The sequence below is a fragment of the Salvia miltiorrhiza genome, chromosome 5 (assembly GCF_028751815.1).
Source record: "Salvia miltiorrhiza cultivar Shanhuang (shh) chromosome 5, IMPLAD_Smil_shh, whole genome shotgun sequence".
NCBI lineage: Eukaryota > Viridiplantae > Streptophyta > Magnoliopsida > Lamiales > Lamiaceae > Salvia > Salvia miltiorrhiza.
In genome coordinates this window covers 17,703,025-17,720,741 of record NC_080391.1, presented here as the reverse complement: position 1 = coordinate 17,720,741, position 17,717 = coordinate 17,703,025, and the positions used below count along the sequence as shown (strand labels likewise).

Genomic DNA, 17,717 nt, shown 5'->3' with positions numbered 1-17,717 from the left:
AGCAGAGTGAATCATGTGATTCACAGCAAAGATCGCACCCACAAAAGAAACGACAAAAGTGGGTGGAATGACAGGAGGACCACTCAGCGCTCTAGGACAAAGGTGAGTGGAAAGAAAGCAGTCGGCCCCTACCAGCATTATCACAAAGCGATAAAGCAAGGGCCCAGCACATGTGACAACACCAACAAGTGTCGGCAATAATGGCCAACAAAAGAAGGTGGCTGTCAATTTCAAGCAAGCTGGCCACGAAGATAGCATCCGAGGCCAACCACCAAGCAATAATAGAGGGTATCAGACCTCTATAAAACCACAAGTGCTGGAGAGAAGAAGATCATCCGAAAATTCACAACATTTTCACACACCACTTCCTCTCTCTAGAAATTATCTTTTGTATTTGTTTTCAAAGTTTTTCGTTTTTAGTTTTAGTTCCTTTTTATTTTTATGTACACAAGGATTAGCTACTATGTGTAGCTAAAACAAGTTAGTCTCCTCCCTTGGGGAGTTTTATGAAATAAAATTAATTATTATATAATTCCTCTATAAACACTTAGTTTTTGTCCAACTATTCCGGTTTAGTAAAAATATTTTCTTTTCATTTTTCAACAAAAATATTTGGAGTCGACACACAGTGAAGGAGGGAAACTGATTCCTGAAGGTGACCATTCGGCGAAAGCCGGAACACAGTGAAGGGAGAAGGTTGCAACCATCACTTGCGAGTGTGTGGTTGGACGAAGGCCGAGGAGGCAAGAAGTCCGTAAAACGCGATAAAAGCTCCGGAAGGTGACCAGTCGACGAAAGGTATAATGTTGATTTATGATTTGAATTATTTAGAAGTTGTACGGAAGCATGTTGGGCCTGATTATGTCTTAATCGAATTATGATAATTTGAACATAAAATGGTTTTAAGATGGATTTGTTGAGGATTGGTTGAAGGGTAGTTTTGTCATTAATTATGAGTTGGGTATGGTTGATATGTGTTTTGTGAAAGTGGGTATTTTTGATAGATAAGTTATGAAGGTGGGTATTTTAAATTTTGACCCAGCAATAAATTCGTATTAGATCATAAATTTATATTAGTGCGCTATTTACTTGAGCAACTTTAGCTTTGTTAAGACCTCGACTTTATTTCAGATTTAGCGCTTTCAAACATCGAAGACCTGCCAGATTTATCCACCTACCAAACCAATCTCATCCAAAACTCAACATTTTAGAGCACAATTTTTGTAATAAATTTCCATCCAATCATATCTCCATTTCCTCATATTCCAACTTCGGATTCCTCCGCCAAACAATTAGCCGTCGCCTCTGAAAATTTCGCACTAGTTTTTTCGAAAGCCGCAGTTTATATATCTTCAATTTCTGGCGTTTCGTCGAATAAGGTATGCTTTTCTTTCCTTCCGTTTAATTTGTAGGATTCAGCTGAAAAATCCGTGCGTTTGTTATGCTGATATTTTATCCGTTGTCTTATCTGTTATAGAAAGCGTTTTCATTTGTAGATCTGCTTAAATTATTACTATTAGACTGTTTTTCTTGAATCTTAATTTAATCTTGAATGAGGATGAAGCCAGCTCAATTAGTAAGAATGATTCCCCTCTGATTAGTAGGCCGGTGTCGAGTCACAGAGAGGTGTTAGTGTGTGTGAGTGTGAGTGTGAGTATGTTGAGTCATTTTCTTTAAATAGGAATTTAAAAAATAAAGAAAATTGAGTCCGTTGAATTAGTAGGTTTTATTATGTATTTGCTTTCATGCTTAATTTTGTGTTTGATGAGGAATTATTTAATTTACTTTTGTTGCTTTTGATTTTAAATTTTACGTGAGTTAAAAATTTCCGAGCCGCACAGCAAGTTAGGAAAAATGATTTCTACCATGGGTAGTGATAGGAGTTGATCTATTGGATATTCAATGAATGAAACACATAAAAGTGTATACCTTGATAGCGAAGTCGAAACAGGATGGGCTGACATAGATGATGAAAAACTGTTTATGGTATCATTTGCTGTACTTTATTTCTTCAATCGCTAAATTAGTTGGGGATTTGATGTTGCTGAGAATTTTAATATGATACTGTAGCGTTTCAATTGGAACTGCGCTTCTTAACTTTTTTGCCATGACGAGCTTTGGTTTTTTGCTGCATTATCAGTGCAGACATTGAGATTGTGATCAAAGCCTGGATACATCATGAAGTACTTGGAATACACTCCTCTTGACAGGTATGTTTTAAATATTTGATTGAACTATTTTCCCTATGTTTTCCAGTGGCTTGTTCATGATTGACAAATTTGTTCCTTCGTTGAATGTGTGTCCAGAACTTGTCACTAATCAATTTGACGTTATTTGCATCCAGAATAAATGATTTCTTGAGTCGTGTAACTCTTGGACAACGTACTATTGAAGGATGCCTGGAAGCTTACTCGTGTAAGTATGACAACCAATAAGAGAGAATACACTAACTTTGTTGGTGGTAAAGATAATGTAAAATTTCTTGGATGTTTTCTTTTCTAGGCAAACATACCGGAACAGATAAGAAGCTCTCTCTTAGCTTGGAGAATGAGGTGAGCACTGTTGCTGCAGTTGACATATGACTTTTAGTTATTGAAATTGTCCTTCACAGATCTTTGTCAAATTTTCTTCTTAAGTGATGTCTGATTTATACTAGTTCTGACACATACTCTGACTATCATTAGAGATGTTTTATTTATGAAGTTATCTGCTAAGCTGTAGTTTGTTCTCTGTAAAGTTGGCTTGTGTGGCTATGTCATATCTTGCAAACTTTTGACTTGTTAGCCTGTAGCCACTTCAACCTAAATCGAATGTCTTATCTCACAATTTTCTAAAATTGATTAGTCTTGATTCACCCATTATTGTTTGAAATCCAGATTCTTGATCATCTTGGAAAGTCTTCGGATACTGACTCTTCTTCACCTGTGGAATATCTATTTAGTAGATCCAGGTTGGCTAATCAATCTCAAAAGCCATTTAGTTTTCGTATATTCTATGTATATGACTCATCCTTTTTTACTTGGCAGTCGGAAGACATTGATTTATCTACTTCTTATTCTTCATCACATGTATCCAGACTTCGACTTCAGGTAACTCTGTATCTTACGTTTGATATATTTTTGTTATTGATGTGTACTCAACAAGGAGGATTATGGGTAATGCCACTGTCAGCTTTCTTTGCGACGTGGCATCCCACTATATAGTCCTTTCTTAACGGCTTTGGGAGTGTTGTCAGAAGGTTTGACAGACAGTTTAGATTACTGTTGCTCATAAGGAGCTGAGAGTTCAAGTCTCTCCATTTCCCAACACTAATTGCCAGTTATATGTTCCTCTTAGTTTGTTTCATGCAAATGTGCATCTGGTGCTGCTTCAAAATATTTATTTTTGTGATTTCTCTTTTATGCTACAATCTGCAAAATTTTTGGTTCAACAGTGCAGTCAGAGTTCACGAGTTTTTCACTGAAGAAAGCTGGGACAGTTTTAAGCAGATATTTGATGTTTACATGCTTGAAGCGTCAAAGGTATTTCCACAACTCTGTGAATAATCTCACATGGTAGTGACGAGCACACAGCCTCCAAAAAATGAGTACCTCAAAACAGTAATCGAATTTTACTGTTGTATGGTTTACTTGTAGTGTGCTTACCATATCACAAACCTAAAACTGACCTTTGGAAACATCTACGAAGAATATTATTTTTCTTGGAAATAGCTTGCTTCTTGGTTATTACCTTGAATGCGGATGGCATGATGAACCACCCCACTCTAACATGTAATATTACTGTGAGGCTTTGTAGTACGTTCCTGATATTAGATAATTCAAAACATCAACCAACATTATATCAACTGCTGGATAAGTGTTAAACATGCCATGTTGAAATTGTAGTTTGAGGCCCGTAAGACTGTCTCTCCATCTTGATGATTTAGCTGGTAGATTTGTGTGTTAGCAACTTCCGTTTGTCAATATCATTTTAAGGACTATTTCCACTTGTCACTTTTGAATTAACTATCAGTAAATATTAGCACGAAAGTATCAGTAAATATTAATTTGATTATTTTATCATTCCTCCTTAACAAATCATGGATTCGAAGCTCCTTGATTTTTTAGGTTTTCTTTGCGTTTCTTGTAATACTCGAGTATGCTCAATTTCGTTCACATACTATGCAGGAGTGGCTCCAGGAGAATGAAGGAGGTTCCTTGCTCGAGACCTTGTACAAGGCTTTAGATGAGGTACCCTCAACCTTACCAAGGAAGAACTCGAAGGAGATGGGGATAATACGAATTGTCAAGGATAAGAGCTATAAAATCAAGCAGCTCATCTACATTTTTGTTGTTGTAGGTTGTAAAATTGTCAGAATGTGAAATCTACAGCTACAACAACCCGGATGCTGATGCAGATCCACTACTGGAGAAAGGAGCCATGTGAGCCTTACTACATCTAAAGTAACAGCTCGTTATGCTTTAGTAGATTTTTAACACGTACTATTTTTCAATTTTTGTACCTTCCAGATGGTCATATCATTTCTTCTTCTACAATAGAAAGCTCAAGCGTGTTGTAAGCTTCCGTTTTAGCTGTTTAAGGTAATTTATGTCTCATTCATCCATCTGTCATTTAGAACTCTATGCTATAGTTCACACAGCTTAATCAACCTGCTCTCCTTTGCAGCACCTTGGTTAGTGAAGGGTTTCATCTTGATGAGTCGAGTCTAGAGGAAGATGGAGAAATATTCGACGGCATGGACATGTGATGAAGCAATCTCCGTAATCCTGTGATTGTATAATCTTGAAAAAATTCCTGTATCAAACCTCTTGATCGATGTATGTAGCTTGGGCATGTAGGGTATGCATTCTTTTGTTTCTGGTAGTGTATATGCCATTCCCTTATGTAAATACTGGTTACACCGTAAGGCTGCAGATGCGCCTCTGCTTTCTGCTTTAGAACTTGCAGACTATAGCTTACTTCATAAGATGTCGAGATTTATCATATAAATCCCAAAATGTCCTTTTTTTTGTGCTTAATGTAGATCTTTTGTTGGAATCTGGAGCAATGTTTTTTTTTTTTTTTTTTTTTTTTTTTTTTTTTTTTTGTATGAGGCCATAATAAGATCTTACTTCCACTCAATTTTAAGAGGCATTCAACACATCTAATCCCAACAGTACATACACACTGAATACCAGACATAACTCTTGCAACAATCTAAGATCAATACAAACACTTGATGCGAAAACAGAAAAGGATGTTATAAAAACAAACTCTAAGCAAAGCAGATGAAAAAGAAAGTAGTCCTTCATCTTTCCTAGTATTTCTTAGGGTTCACTCACCATGTAATGGATACTCAGCCTCCAGTGAAAACGGGGCGATGGAAGAGAAGCTGTGAGACTCAGCAAAAACCTCTATAGAATGAGTCTCTCTGGTTCCACCACCACCATCCCGCTGAGCATAAGACCATTCTTCCACCTCTGTGATTGCTTCCAATTCTGCTGCAACTGCCTTCATTGTTGGCCTTCTCTTCCCATTCAAATGCAGACACCTTCTAGCAAGATGAGCAACAGCCATGATTTCTTCCATCTTGCCTTCTCTGAGGACCCTTGCATCAAGAATCTCAAACAACTGATTTTCCTCCATTGAATGCAAGAAATGTGTAGCTAAACTCCTTCCTGCTTCAGCTCTGATGGATGATATTGCTTTCTCACCTGTTAGAAGCTCAACCATAACCACACCGAAACTGTAGACATCACTCTTCTCCGTGAACCGATTTGACTGGAAGTACTCGGGATCCAAGTAGCCGAAGGTGCCCAGGACCCGCGTGGTGCAGTGAGTTTGATCAAGAGCCACTGACCGTGATGTCCCGAAATCTGAGACTTTGGGACGGTATTTATCATCCAAGAGTATGTTTGTTGACTTGATATCTCGATGATAAATAGGAGCAGATGCAGCAGAGTGCAAGTAAGCAAGTGAACCTGCTACTTCTCTTGCAATTCTCACTCTCATTTCCCATGTTAAGGGGAATTCCTCATTTGGCTCATGAATGTGTTGGAAAAGGGTTCCATTTGGGATGAACTCATAGACGAGAAGAGGAACTTCAGTCTCTAGACAACATCCGAGTAACTTAACCACATTCCTGTGGTTCACTTGCGATAGAATAACCACTTCATTAATGAAGACATCAAGGTCACCTTCCTCTACCTCCTGCGATTTCTTGACTGCCACGATCTTACCATCCTTTAACATTCCTTTGTAGACGGTACCTTGGCCTCCACGGCCAAGTATGCGGTTTTCATTATAGCGATCAGTAGCTAGTGTCAATTCTTTTGAGCTATACAACCTGGTCTTATCAAGGCCATTATCAGTTGCAGTCAGTTGTTGTTCCAGCAACAATCCTCCATTTCGCTTGAAAAACTTGCGTCTACGGTTGGCCTTGATTCTTCTTCTAATGGCTTTTGTCGACCTCCAGGCTATGAGGAGTAGAACTAGAGCGCCAAGACCGCTGCCAATACTGATGAATGCTATTTTTAGACGAGTTCTATTTTTGGCATTTCGATCTTTACATGTGTAATCCCCTTTTACATTGATACAAGACCATGATGGTCCACAGGGATTCTGTGTTGCGTTGCTGCATTCGTTTATATCAATGCATTTTTCTGGTAGATACGGGTTACCTTCATACCCCCGAGGGCAAGAGCAGTATTTGGTTGAAGATACATAATCATATCCATCGTAATAAACTGAAAAGGCATCTTCATAGTAATATATATCAAATGAATATATATTACCAATACTATGAGATACAGTAGGGTCAGATAGTGATTTGCAGGCACGATAATTAGTAGGATATAGGTCACATTCCTTCTCAAGATGTTTGAGCATACAAGCTTGACCTCTATTAGTAACTTCCCTGCGGCCCAATTCATTAGGATATGAGAGGCAATAATCATCAGAATATTTGCAAACACTATTACTATAACCTGTCACTTCACCAAATTCCCAGTCAAGTACTAGAGGAGCAAATCCAAATTTTCCACCTTTGAAGCTTTTATAATCATTACTTAACCATATCTTCTCAATTGGGATAACATATCCACAAGAGCTATCATTCATGTTGCTAGCTTCGATGGTTTTGTAATTATACTGGAGCTCCTTGAGCTGTGGTGGAAGCGTTGTTTGGCAGCAGTTGACGCCATTGCAACTAGTTTCTGTGGAGTTAGCATCACACATGGAAGTACATCCTCCCACAGTAGTCGTCTCATTAGCGAGCAACCAGACTGAATTCTTGCAGCCTGACACAGCCAATGTGTTGTAGCGTGCTGAGATAGTAAACGGAGTTCCTTTGAGGGATATTGGCAGATGACCTGTACTAAGCTTAGCAGAGCAGTTCATAGCTGACACGGGCTGCTTTACTACGACTGTACCTAAGATCGAGATATTGAGTGCTTCCATGTTGATGCTGCTCAGGAATGGAGTTGTGGAATTCCTGCAAATAACAGTGAAGGAGGCATTTGCACTACACTTGGAACTTATCCCAAAAGGAAAGGGAATGGTAATATCTCCACACTTTTCTTGACAATTAGGCCTCGACAGAGATATTCCCAGACTCAAAGTTATGCCACAGCTTAGCAAGGAAAACACATGGACTATTATGGACCACTTCATTCTTCCTCCCAATATTCTCAACATGCTACCTTAGATGATTGCAGATGATCTAAGCAAGAAATGGAATATATGAATATTGAAAAAACTATATGGATATATATACCATATCAAATGTGAAGCAAGAACGATCAGGATGGATATTGAAAAATCCGGAAGAGGAAAATGAGCAACATGTAACCATTTTCAAGAATCTTGAATTTATATAGAATAGGGCAGTACAATATTTACATGCATATATATCCAAAAACCCATGCATCAATCTCATATTCTCAAAAGCATAAATTTAGTTTCTATCAACAGATTCCAACGTACCTTTAATGAATCAGAGCGTTTGAAGAGATAATTAGGTAATCGAATCATGTTGCATATATGATTTGATCAGCTTAGTTTTTCTAACTGAGATGAATGAAAATTGTTTAGAGTTCAACGCTCATAATAAAGATGTGCCCATTTTGTGTTCTTTCCTGGTAATTGGTGAGTGTCCTACTTTGACAGGATTGTGAACTGGCTCGACTGGAAATACTCAGGATCCAAATAGCCAAAGGTTCCTAGCACACGCGTGGTCAGGTGAGTTTGATCAACAGCAACTGATCTAGATATCCCAAAATCTGAGACTTTGGCGCAGTATTTACCATCCAAAAGTATGTTTGTCGACTTGATGTCGCGGTGATAGATAGGTGCAGACGCAGCAGAGTGCAAGTAAGCAAGTGCTCCTGCTGTCTCTCTTGCAATCCTCACTCTCAACTCCCATGATAATGGGAATTCCTCATTAGGATCATGGATGTGTTGGTAAAGTGTGCCGTTTTGGATGAACTCGTAGACAAGGAGAGGAACTTCAGTCTCCAGACAACATCCCAACAATTTAACCACATTCCTGTGATTGATCTGTGAGAGAATGACAACCTCGTTGATGAAGGCTTCAAGATCACTTTCATCTATCTTCATCGACTTCTTGACTGCTACAATCCTTCCACTAGTCAGCATTCCTTTGTAGACAGTGCCTTGCCCACCACGACCAAGTATTCGATTCTCATTGTAACCATCAGTAGCTGTTGACAGCTCTTTCGAACTGAACAACCTAGTTTTCTCGAGGCCATTATCAACTGAAGACAACTGCTGTTCCAATAATAAGGCTAAACACTTGAGTTTGTGTTTGTCCTTGATTCTTTTCCTGATAGTTCTGGTGGCAAAGAATGCCCCGAGTAACAAAGCCAGAGCTCCAACCGTGCTGCCAACAATGATGAATGCTATTTTGACAGCAGATCTTTTTCGACAAATGAAGCCTCCTATAGTATTGATGCAAGTCCCATTACCAGCGCATATGTTCAATGTTGAGTTGCTACATTCGTTTATATCAGTGCATCCCTCACGGCCTAGATACGGATTCCCTTCAAAACCATCGCGACAAGAGCAGTACCTAACTGATGATACATAGTTGTTTCCAGTAGGATCATAACGCGGTGTATAGTAGTTATCATAGTACTCATCACTACGATAGGAAGGCAGCATTCTGCAAATAGTATTATAGTGGAAGTCCTCAAAGCCAACATATTCCCAATCAATCACCACTTGTGCAAATCTGAATCCCACGTCATATGGATTCAAAAGATCCTGCATTAGGCCGCTATGCAATGTGTAAGCATTCTGTATCCATTTCCTGTCAGCAGGAAAAGCATAGCCACAAAATCTACTGTCATTACTTGCTTCAATACTTCGATAAGTATACTGCAGCCCCTGTCCTCGTTCCGGTATTGTTGTTTGGCAGCAGTTAACACCAGTGCAGCTCGTGTCTGTGGAATTCGCATCACAGATAGCCGTGCACCCTCCAACTGTCTGCATCGTCTCAGAACGCAGCCAGACTGAACTCTTGCAACCTAATACAAACAATGAATTGTAGTGTGCTGATATTGTAAAAGGGCTGCCGTCAAGTGAAATAGGCACAGCGAGTGTTGTCTGCATATCTGAGCAATTCATAGGCGACACGGGCAGCTTTACAATCAATGTTCCATACAGAGAAATCTTCACTACTTCCATTTGGATGATGCTCAAGAATGGAGTCGACGAATTTTGGCAGATGATTGTGTAAGGGGATTCTTTGCATTTGGAACGATCCGTAAAAGGGTTATCGCATTCTAAAATCGGTGCACTGCATTTGAAACCAACCCCAAAAGGATACGGAATGGTGACATTCCCACACTTATGGGGGCAACCGGGCTTCGACAAAGTTACCGCAATACTCACAGTTATGGTGAGGCATAGCCAGCATAAGACACAGTGTGTAATAAAGTGAAACCTCATCCTTTGTTTTTATCAGCCTGCAGAGTTTCCAATCATAATCGGTGTTCAAACAGAAATACAGTTTTTTAGCACTGTTTCAACTGCAGTTATTGCAATAAATAGATGATTCTATATATATAAGAGAAATATCAACAACATATCTTTTACTTGTGGTTTTGATTACAAGTGGACTCACTTCTGATAGGATGAACATTGATTGATGTGAATGTAGATATTCAAAGCAGACAGTTTAACTAATCAAAGACTAATTTGACTTATTATTTTCAAGTGATGGGATTAGATTACGATTTCTATCATAATTGACCCATCCACTCTGAAAATAAAGACTTTCAGTGCACCAAATAGATTAAAAAAAAAAAAACTTGACTCAATGTGAGCGGAAGAAGTTACCTATTTTTTTTTTTCTTTAATTATCCGATTGCTCGACATTAAAGACAGTGGGAGAAATTGGTACTCTCTTTTCGTTGCCACTTTCTCCAACAAAATATTCTTTGATAATCAGGCGAAGCTAAAGCTCAAGACAATTAATGTGAGAAAACTTCAACAAACTAAAGTTTTTATGCATACATGAGTTCATCTGAGGTCATTTTAAGTAGCTATGAAGCAATAAAGAGCAATATGGCAATCTTGATTCATCTAAAAATCAGCAATAATATTTAAAAAACAAGCAAGTAAAGTTGGATAACAAAGAAATACTAAATCATCCTCATAGAGTAAAATACGTAACGGTTTGACGGCAAGGTACTTCACCAGAAATGGAACTCCAGTGCTACTGCAAGTAAAATAACTGATTTGATATGGTTGAACTGTATTAATTTCTGATACGAGACTGATTTTGACATAGATGATATAGATATTTACAGTGTCTCTAATAACTGAGGTCAACTGAAAGAAACTATTCGGAATCAACGCTTTGAGTGGAAGAAATATGTTCACGGCCCCCTCCATTTTAATAGTATAAACCAAGACGTTCAAGTCAACTGAAAAGACTAGCAAGCAGCGACAGCAATGCGTCGGATCTGGATCGAATCCTATAAGTACCATATCTAGATCTATTATCCGTTCCAGATTCGGTGGATCTAAAAATTTGTCAATCCATCAAATTCGTGGGTCTACGGATCTAGATCCGCAGATCTACTGTTGTTTGTTTTTTCATATTTATTTATGTTTTATATATTTGTATTTAATATTTATATTTATGTTTAATATTTATATTGTGTAAAGTATTAATATTGTGTATTGATTTTTAAAGTATTAGTATTGTGTATTGATTTTTAATATTTATGTTTATGTTTTATATTATTAGAAAAATAAATATAAAATATAAATAATATAAATTAAAAAAATGGGTCCACCGGTCGGATTTGGGGCTGATTCGGATCTAAAAATTCAAGATCCAAATCCGAATCCATTTTATAAATTGGGATCCAGATCCGGCTCAAATCCATCAGGTCCAAAATTTTGAGATCAAAACCCTGAAAAACGGATTTGAATCTACGAATTTGGACCGGGTCCAATATCTATTGTCATCTCTGTCACTAGCTAAATGTCATATGTTCTCATTATGTTTGTGACGATGAATTCTTGATTGAAATTCATTTTGAAATATTTTCGAATTTGGAGAGCTATTATATATGAAAATGATGTTCACTCCGTCACATTACAAATATTTCATTGTTTTTGGACACAAAGATTAAAAAATGTGTAATTAGTAGATAAAGTAAATTGGTGGAGACTGGAAAGAGATATATAAATTAAAATTTGTAAAAGTAAGTACATAGAGAATAGGTGGTGGACTCATTAGTTAATTAGTCTCTTAATTAACACTTCATTCGTCCCACTCTAATAGGCCCACTTCTTTTAGGTACAGAGATTAAGAAAGTTACTTTTTAGGAGGACAATGGTGTGGGCCACATCAATTAAATAACAGTCTCTTCGTCCACGAAATAAATATCCACTTGCCCCTAAATTTTGTCCATGAAATAAATACCTATTTTGCTTTATGGAAAATGAGCCTATTCTAGTGTGACGTCCCAAAACGGAAAACGAGTCTATTAGAGTGAGACAAAAGGAGTATTTGCTGAAAAAGGAATGAGACATTTGTAATGGAACATTCCATTATGAAAATTGAGACATTTGTAATGGGACGGAGGGAGTAAAACACAAGACAAAATATGGAGGAAATTTGTAGATTCTATAAAATTTGTGGAGTTGTTGTACATCATCTTCTTTAATCCAAATGACATTTATAGACTTCAAGACCTTTGTGGTATAAGAAAGGAAAATGCTTCATTTATCACTTTATACCTTGTTCGCTTTGATGTAATAAAAAATTATGGCAAATAGTGTAAATTGCGGGCATCACATTTTTCCTTAGAAAATGGGTAATTTTATACCTAAGGGAGGGTGATATAATTTTATATCATCTTATGAGGAGTAGATAAATATATTATCATTCAAATCAAACAAGATACAAAAAAGTTGTGGTCCCACTTGAAGTGATAAATTTATACCTCATTATATTATCTATCTATTCAATTAGAAACACTGAAATTCTCCTAATCTCCAAACCATTACTTCTTCATATTCTTCTTTTTTATAGTGATTCTTCTTCATCACAACAATTCTCGATTTTCCTAAATTTCTGTATCCTCAAAGACACTAAATAATTATATTTAATGAATGCACATTTTACCTAATTCACCACAAAATTCCCCTCTGCTGCCAGAGCGGTAGTCGTTCCAACTTCTCCGATGTGGGAAAAATCTATCGATTTATCCCTCGATTCAACGATGTCGAGGTGACGCTGTCGTCAGCAGCGAGAAGACAGATGTTGGGTCCCCTGAGGGTTGAAAGGACAAGTGTATGAGGGGGGCATACACCTGTAGGCTATTTTTTCCGAGGTTACTTAAAATCAACACCTTTGTACTGAAAGACAATTTTACTGCTTTGAAAATGCGTGCTTCAGTTAACAAGAGGTGGGCGACTGATACTGAAACAGAGGTTCAGTCGGTGACTTCGGTTAATCGAACTGGTCAATTAACTTTAGTCCAAGTAAAGCTTCAGTCGTAAGTAAAACAGAGTAGAGTTACTTATCTAACTGATTATCGAAAGATTGATCAGTTAAATCTATAACTCTAACAGCGGAATATTAAACTTAGTGAAATAGCATTGAAAGATTTTCTTCACAGAGAATCCCTTAGTTACTCTTTTCAGTTAGTCAGTATTATAGAAACATAGATATGCGCAGATACTGAAAATAAAAGCAAGTAAGAACACAAATAATTTTTACGTGGTTCGAAAAACAACATTCCTACATCCATAGCCAAAAAATGATCTGACAATCACTCACTTGTGCTTGCGGGTGCACATCAAACCTGACTGCAATGCTTACGGGTGCAAAGCAAACCTGAACAACTGAAACAACCGTTTCAGCTGAGTTGGATTTCTCTTTATCCTCTTAGTGCGATAACACACACTAAGAACTCTGAGTCAGAACACTGGTCTGAACTCGCTCTAACTTCAAACACTTAACTCTAAACGAAGAAGGGTTTGACCTTATCTTCCAACTAGGATTACTTGAGAACAGGCTCTTGCGTAATCTAATTCTAGGCTTAGGATGTGTATGAAAATTATGCCTAGAACTCTCTTCTTCGATTCAATCTTTTTATGAATGGTTGAGTTTGAGTAGCAATTTCTGTAGAGCTTTGGCTATGTAATTGAATCAGCGAAGATTTGTGGTTGATCCTCGGTGCTATTTATAGGAGGAGTTCCGAATAGTTCCGTTGGAGAGAAGGTCTTCAAAATTCCTGCAGTTGTGAGATGTTGTCACTTCATGGGCTGAGGTGGCAATCTTCGCAAGCTCATCCATACTTGAATTTGAATCAAAGTAGTCTCGGAGCTTGTTACTTCTGCAGCTTTACACGAAAAGAGAAAGTTTGGTCCTTGCAAGGGCGATCAACAAATCCTCTGCATTTAATGCTCCGTACATAGCATTTAATGTTGTGTGTCTGATACTCCTTGATTCAGTCGAGAGTAGAAAGATTGTTAGCACTTCCACTTCGTTTCAGTTCTTCGATGAAATGAATCCTTTGAGTAGCTTCTGACTGGTACTTGCATTCGATCTTCAGTCAGGGAATGTCTCATGATGCTTCAGTTGGAATGGCATCAGTTGCGCTATCTTTGTTCATCAGTCCACAAGTCAGAGTCCTATTCTAAGCACTTTGAACTCTAACACTTGAGTTCAATGAAAAAGACTAATGCTATTAGAAAGAACCTAAGAGATTTTGGTATCATCAAAACAAGGGCAATGATATTTCATTCATTTCCCTACATTACAGGAGATTCGATGATTTTTTACTTCTTTACTGTTAATGTTCTTGAATTCACAACTGAATCACTAGTGTTGGTTATAATTTTCGAGTTTTAAAGCTTAAATTCACAACTCGAATAGTCTTGATTGTGAATTCAAGTTTTAAAGTTAGAATCACAACTCAGAATAGTCTTGATCGTGAATTTAAATTTATAGTCTTGATTTGAACTCAAACTCACAACTAAAAAATTAGTGAATAATTTTTAAGTTTTTTAATCTTAAAAGTAAAATGATAAATGTAGTTAAATTTGAGACATCAAGATCAGTTTCTATTGATCAAACTTACGTGACCACACCACACGAGTAGTAGACACCTTTGGGTACTTGAATCCAGAATACTTCCAATCAAACCAGTTCACAGAAAAGAGCAACGTATATAGTTTTGGAGCGGTGCTAGTGGAGCTTCTAACGGGAGAGAAAGCAATATCTGCAGCTAGAGTTGAAGAAAGAAGGGGTCTGGCCATGCACTTCTTGCATTCAATGGAGGAAAATCAACTATATGAGATTGTTGATGCAAGCTAGGGTGCTCAAAGAGGGTTAAAAGGAAGAAATCGAGGCTATGGAAGAAATTGTGGCTTATTAGTTATTAGGGAATAAACTTTTATTTGCTGATACTTTTATATTGTGTTCGATTATAATTCTATTGATTGTATGACTGAAAATTAAATGCTTGCTGTCAAGTTCCGTTTATGTTTTGTCTTATTATGCAATTTTCAAAGACATTTAAGTACCAAATTGATAATGACAAACAATTAATTTCCCCAATTTCACAATTTTGAATTTCGAAACCCTAGTTCGAACTATTCCGAAAACTAATTGTCTAAATATAGGTAGATAGGTAGCATAGTTCGTTGTAATGGTTTCAAGGCAAGGTCTCTGTGGAAAGTTGGCCCAATTATCATTAACCCCTCTAGCCCAAATCTGCTACCCGGCCCATTTCCCAAACCCTAAGCCCACTGCCCTTCAGTTTTACTCCCCTCATCCTCACTTACCTGCGCTGCTTCATCTTTTTCCGCCGCCCGTCTCCTCGATTCCCACCTCCGACTTCAATGCTCACCGGATTCCTGTCCATCGGTTTCCTGGTTGGTGATACTTTGTGAGTGTGCAAGCCATCGGAATCCTGTCCATCAGATTCCTGCTGCTGGTGGCTGTGCAATTGAGATTGGGGTGCTAATCTGTTTCTCCTGTTCCCCTTGAGCCGTGATCATTGAGCTGCCAGAAGAGCCGAGCCTACTGTGGGAAAATTTGAGCCAAAGTGTCCCGAGGACACATTTTCCCACTACGAATCTACTCTGAACTTTCCTGCTTTCATTCTTTTCTTCATTTTGTATCCATTTACTTGTTGCTTTTCTTGGTGTTCTGCAGGGACAGAGCAGAGAAGCCGAGTCCGACAGAGCAGAGAAGTGAAGAAGGTGCAGAGCAGCGAAGTCGTGGATTCTCTGACGCCAGCGGAGTCGAAGGCCAGCGGAGTCGAAGGTCAGCGAAGTCGTGAATCCTCTGCCGAGCAGAGAAGTCGCTTCCCCGCTGACAGAGAAGTCGCTTCCCCGTTGACAGAGAAGTCGAAAGAGCAGAGCAGAGGGATCAAAGCTTCAGTACATAGGGATCGATACTTCATAGCAGAGGAAGATCAAGTGCTTGAGCACGAGTGGGGGAGATAGGAGGTTCGGGAACCAAGTGGTGTAACCCTGGCTAGGCGAAGATACCCAACAGTCTCTACCACTACCAAACTGGCATACTGCATTGTATGGTCGAGCTTAGGGCTAGTAAAAATAGGTTCGATTTTTTGATTATAAACGTGATCAAATCGAAATTTTGGTTAATCGATCAACCGATCCGAAATCGAAATTTCGGTTAATCGATTAACCAGCTACGGTTCGGTTCAAATATCGGTTATAGCAAAGCATGCAATTCGGTTAATCGGTGTAACAGATAACTGATCGGTTAAAACTGATTAATTGAATAATTTCAAAATCCATAAAAATATTAATATATTTTAATTTTATTTTAAAACAAATTAATTACCTATTCTATGCAGCTATGCCTGAACACAGAATACCTCCACAGCCATCTCAAACTAACTGCACTAATTAAACGGTATAATACGAGTCTAATTTAGAATTTAAGCTTTCTTATTCATACAAAATTACAAATGCATAGTCTGTGAAAGCCTTCCTCAATCATTTTCTCTTAATCAAAAAGCAAAACTATTAATAACCAATAGATGCTTAATTCTGAAATTTAATTATGCAGCTAATTTTTGTTTTGTTTGAAATTCGATTAATTTGAGATTGCCGATTAACCATATCGGTTATTCTTATTGATTATTCGAATCACTATTCGGTTCCAATTATAGTTATTGAATTTGGAGAATCTTAGTTACAATTAATTAAAATTTCGATTCATTTAAATTATAATCGAATCGATTACCACCCTTAGTTGAGTTGTATTTCACTCATAATTGGGGTCAACTGAAACTATTCGAAATCAACGCATTGAATTGGAAGAAATATTTACCCGACACTCCAAAGTTGGCCTCCTTAATACTCCATCTGTCCATAAAAAATAGGACATAATCAGGGGGCGGATCCAGGATTTGAGGTTAGGAGGGGCTGAATTTATTGATCTATAACGTCCGAAGACATTTACATGGGGGTTCAAGGGCTCCCGCCCCCGAAGCAAATTTTTTTGAGCATTTCGTACACTTCATTTTTATACATTTTTTTAACAATCACTTAATATAATAGATAATTTTTTGCAATTTAATTAATTCAACATCAAGTAGATTGACATTAAAGCATACAAAAATATACTTTTATGCATTCTTTTTAAAAATATATATTTCATTTTCTAAACAAATAAACTACCTTTCATTGTTAATAATTTGTAATTTTACTTTTAACTTTAGAATGGACTCAGATTCAACATTAAAAATTAAATAATAATAAAAAATAGGATAAAAATAACATAAATGTAACAAATCAATGTACAATGTCAAATAATTAATATGGATAATTGGATATATTATAAATAATGTATTATATTTTTTCTTCTATGTATTATTTATATATTTATATACACATATACATATATATAGCTATATAAAATAATATATATATATATATATATATATATATATATATATCAATATTTAAAAATTTTAAGTTTTTTTTAAAAACTCGAAAATTGGGAGGGGGCTTCAGCCCCCCCTGAATCCGCCACTGAGCACAATTACTATATTTGACGTCCATAAAAAAAATTGGGCATTTTCCCTTTTGAGGACATGAGTCCACCTCTTTTTCTTATATTTTATTCTTATAAATACTCCTTATTTACAAAAAACTCAACTTGAATTCAATTTCAATCACTTATTTCAAATAATGGTAGGACCCTTTTTCCA

General features: G+C 37.2%; 3 protein-coding genes across 7 annotated transcripts in view; 1 reads left to right on the top strand and 2 right to left on the bottom strand.

Annotated features, from left to right (window-relative positions):
• The first annotated feature begins 1,096 nt into the window (after window positions 1-1,096).
• On the top strand, window positions 1,097-5,039 carry LOC130986469 (uncharacterized). Of its 2 annotated transcripts, none has more exons than XM_057909900.1 (11): window positions 1,097-1,379; window positions 2,141-2,210; window positions 2,345-2,415; window positions 2,503-2,552; window positions 2,877-2,950; window positions 3,027-3,089; window positions 3,434-3,521; window positions 4,167-4,229; window positions 4,339-4,421; window positions 4,509-4,580; window positions 4,666-5,039. In XM_057909900.1, exons 2-11 carry the CDS (start codon window positions 2,179-2,181, stop codon window positions 4,745-4,747), a joined length of 678 nt encoding a protein of 225 aa, XP_057765883.1. In that variant the 5' UTR covers window positions 1,097-1,379; window positions 2,141-2,178; the 3' UTR covers window positions 4,748-5,039. The 2 variants fall into 2 exon arrangements, with proteins under 2 accessions (XP_057765883.1, XP_057765884.1); XM_057909901.1 differs by having other exon boundaries at window positions 1,107-1,379; window positions 2,146-2,210.
• A 75-nt stretch (window positions 5,040-5,114) lies between these two features.
• LOC130986455 (wall-associated receptor kinase-like 6) overlaps window positions 5,115-17,717 on the bottom strand; it is a 49,972-nt gene continuing 37,369 nt past the window's right edge. For 2 of the 3 annotated variants that reach the window (XM_057909870.1, XM_057909868.1), the window contains exon 2: window positions 5,115-7,699. In XM_057909870.1, the coding sequence (XP_057765853.1) occupies window positions 5,314-7,674 (2,361 nt within the window). In that variant the 5' untranslated portion in view covers window positions 7,675-7,699 and the 3' untranslated portion in view covers window positions 5,115-5,313. Of the gene's footprint in view, window positions 7,700-7,962; window positions 8,103-17,717 lie in introns of those variants that run through there. The other variant, XM_057909869.1, reaches the window with a different exon arrangement.
• LOC130986460 (wall-associated receptor kinase-like 10) lies at window positions 5,469-10,878 on the bottom strand. 2 transcript variants are annotated; one of them, XM_057909873.1, is made up of 3 exons: window positions 10,339-10,878; window positions 8,138-9,965; window positions 5,469-5,742 (listed from the first exon to the last, which is right to left on the bottom strand). In XM_057909873.1, the coding sequence occupies exons 2-3, from the start codon at window positions 9,946-9,948 to the stop codon at window positions 5,697-5,699; spliced, it is 1,857 nt and encodes a 618-aa protein (XP_057765856.1). In that variant the 5' UTR covers window positions 9,949-9,965; window positions 10,339-10,878; the 3' UTR covers window positions 5,469-5,696. The 2 variants fall into 2 exon arrangements, with proteins under 2 accessions (XP_057765856.1, XP_057765858.1); XM_057909875.1 differs by having other exon boundaries at window positions 10,694-10,868.

Excerpts from the sequence above, each read along its gene's own strand:
- LOC130986469 (XM_057909900.1), top strand. The coding sequence starts at position 2,179 with ATGAAGTACTTGGAATACACTCCTCTTGACAG. Across the intron at positions 2,553-2,876 it reads CTCTTAGCTTGGAGAATGAG|ATTCTTGATCATCTTGGAAA; the intron begins GTGAGCACTGTT and ends TTTGAAATCCAG. Across the intron at positions 4,422-4,508 it reads CTACTGGAGAAAGGAGCCAT|ATGGTCATATCATTTCTTCT; the intron begins GTGAGCCTTACT and ends TGTACCTTCCAG.
- LOC130986460 (XM_057909873.1), bottom strand. The coding sequence starts at position 9,948 with ATGAGGTTTCACTTTATTACACACTGTGTCTTATGCTGGCTATGCCTC. Across the intron at positions 5,743-8,137 it reads CAGTTCACAATCCTGTCAAA|AAGAGTGATGTCTACAGTTT; the intron begins GTAGGACACTCA and ends CGGTTCACGGAG.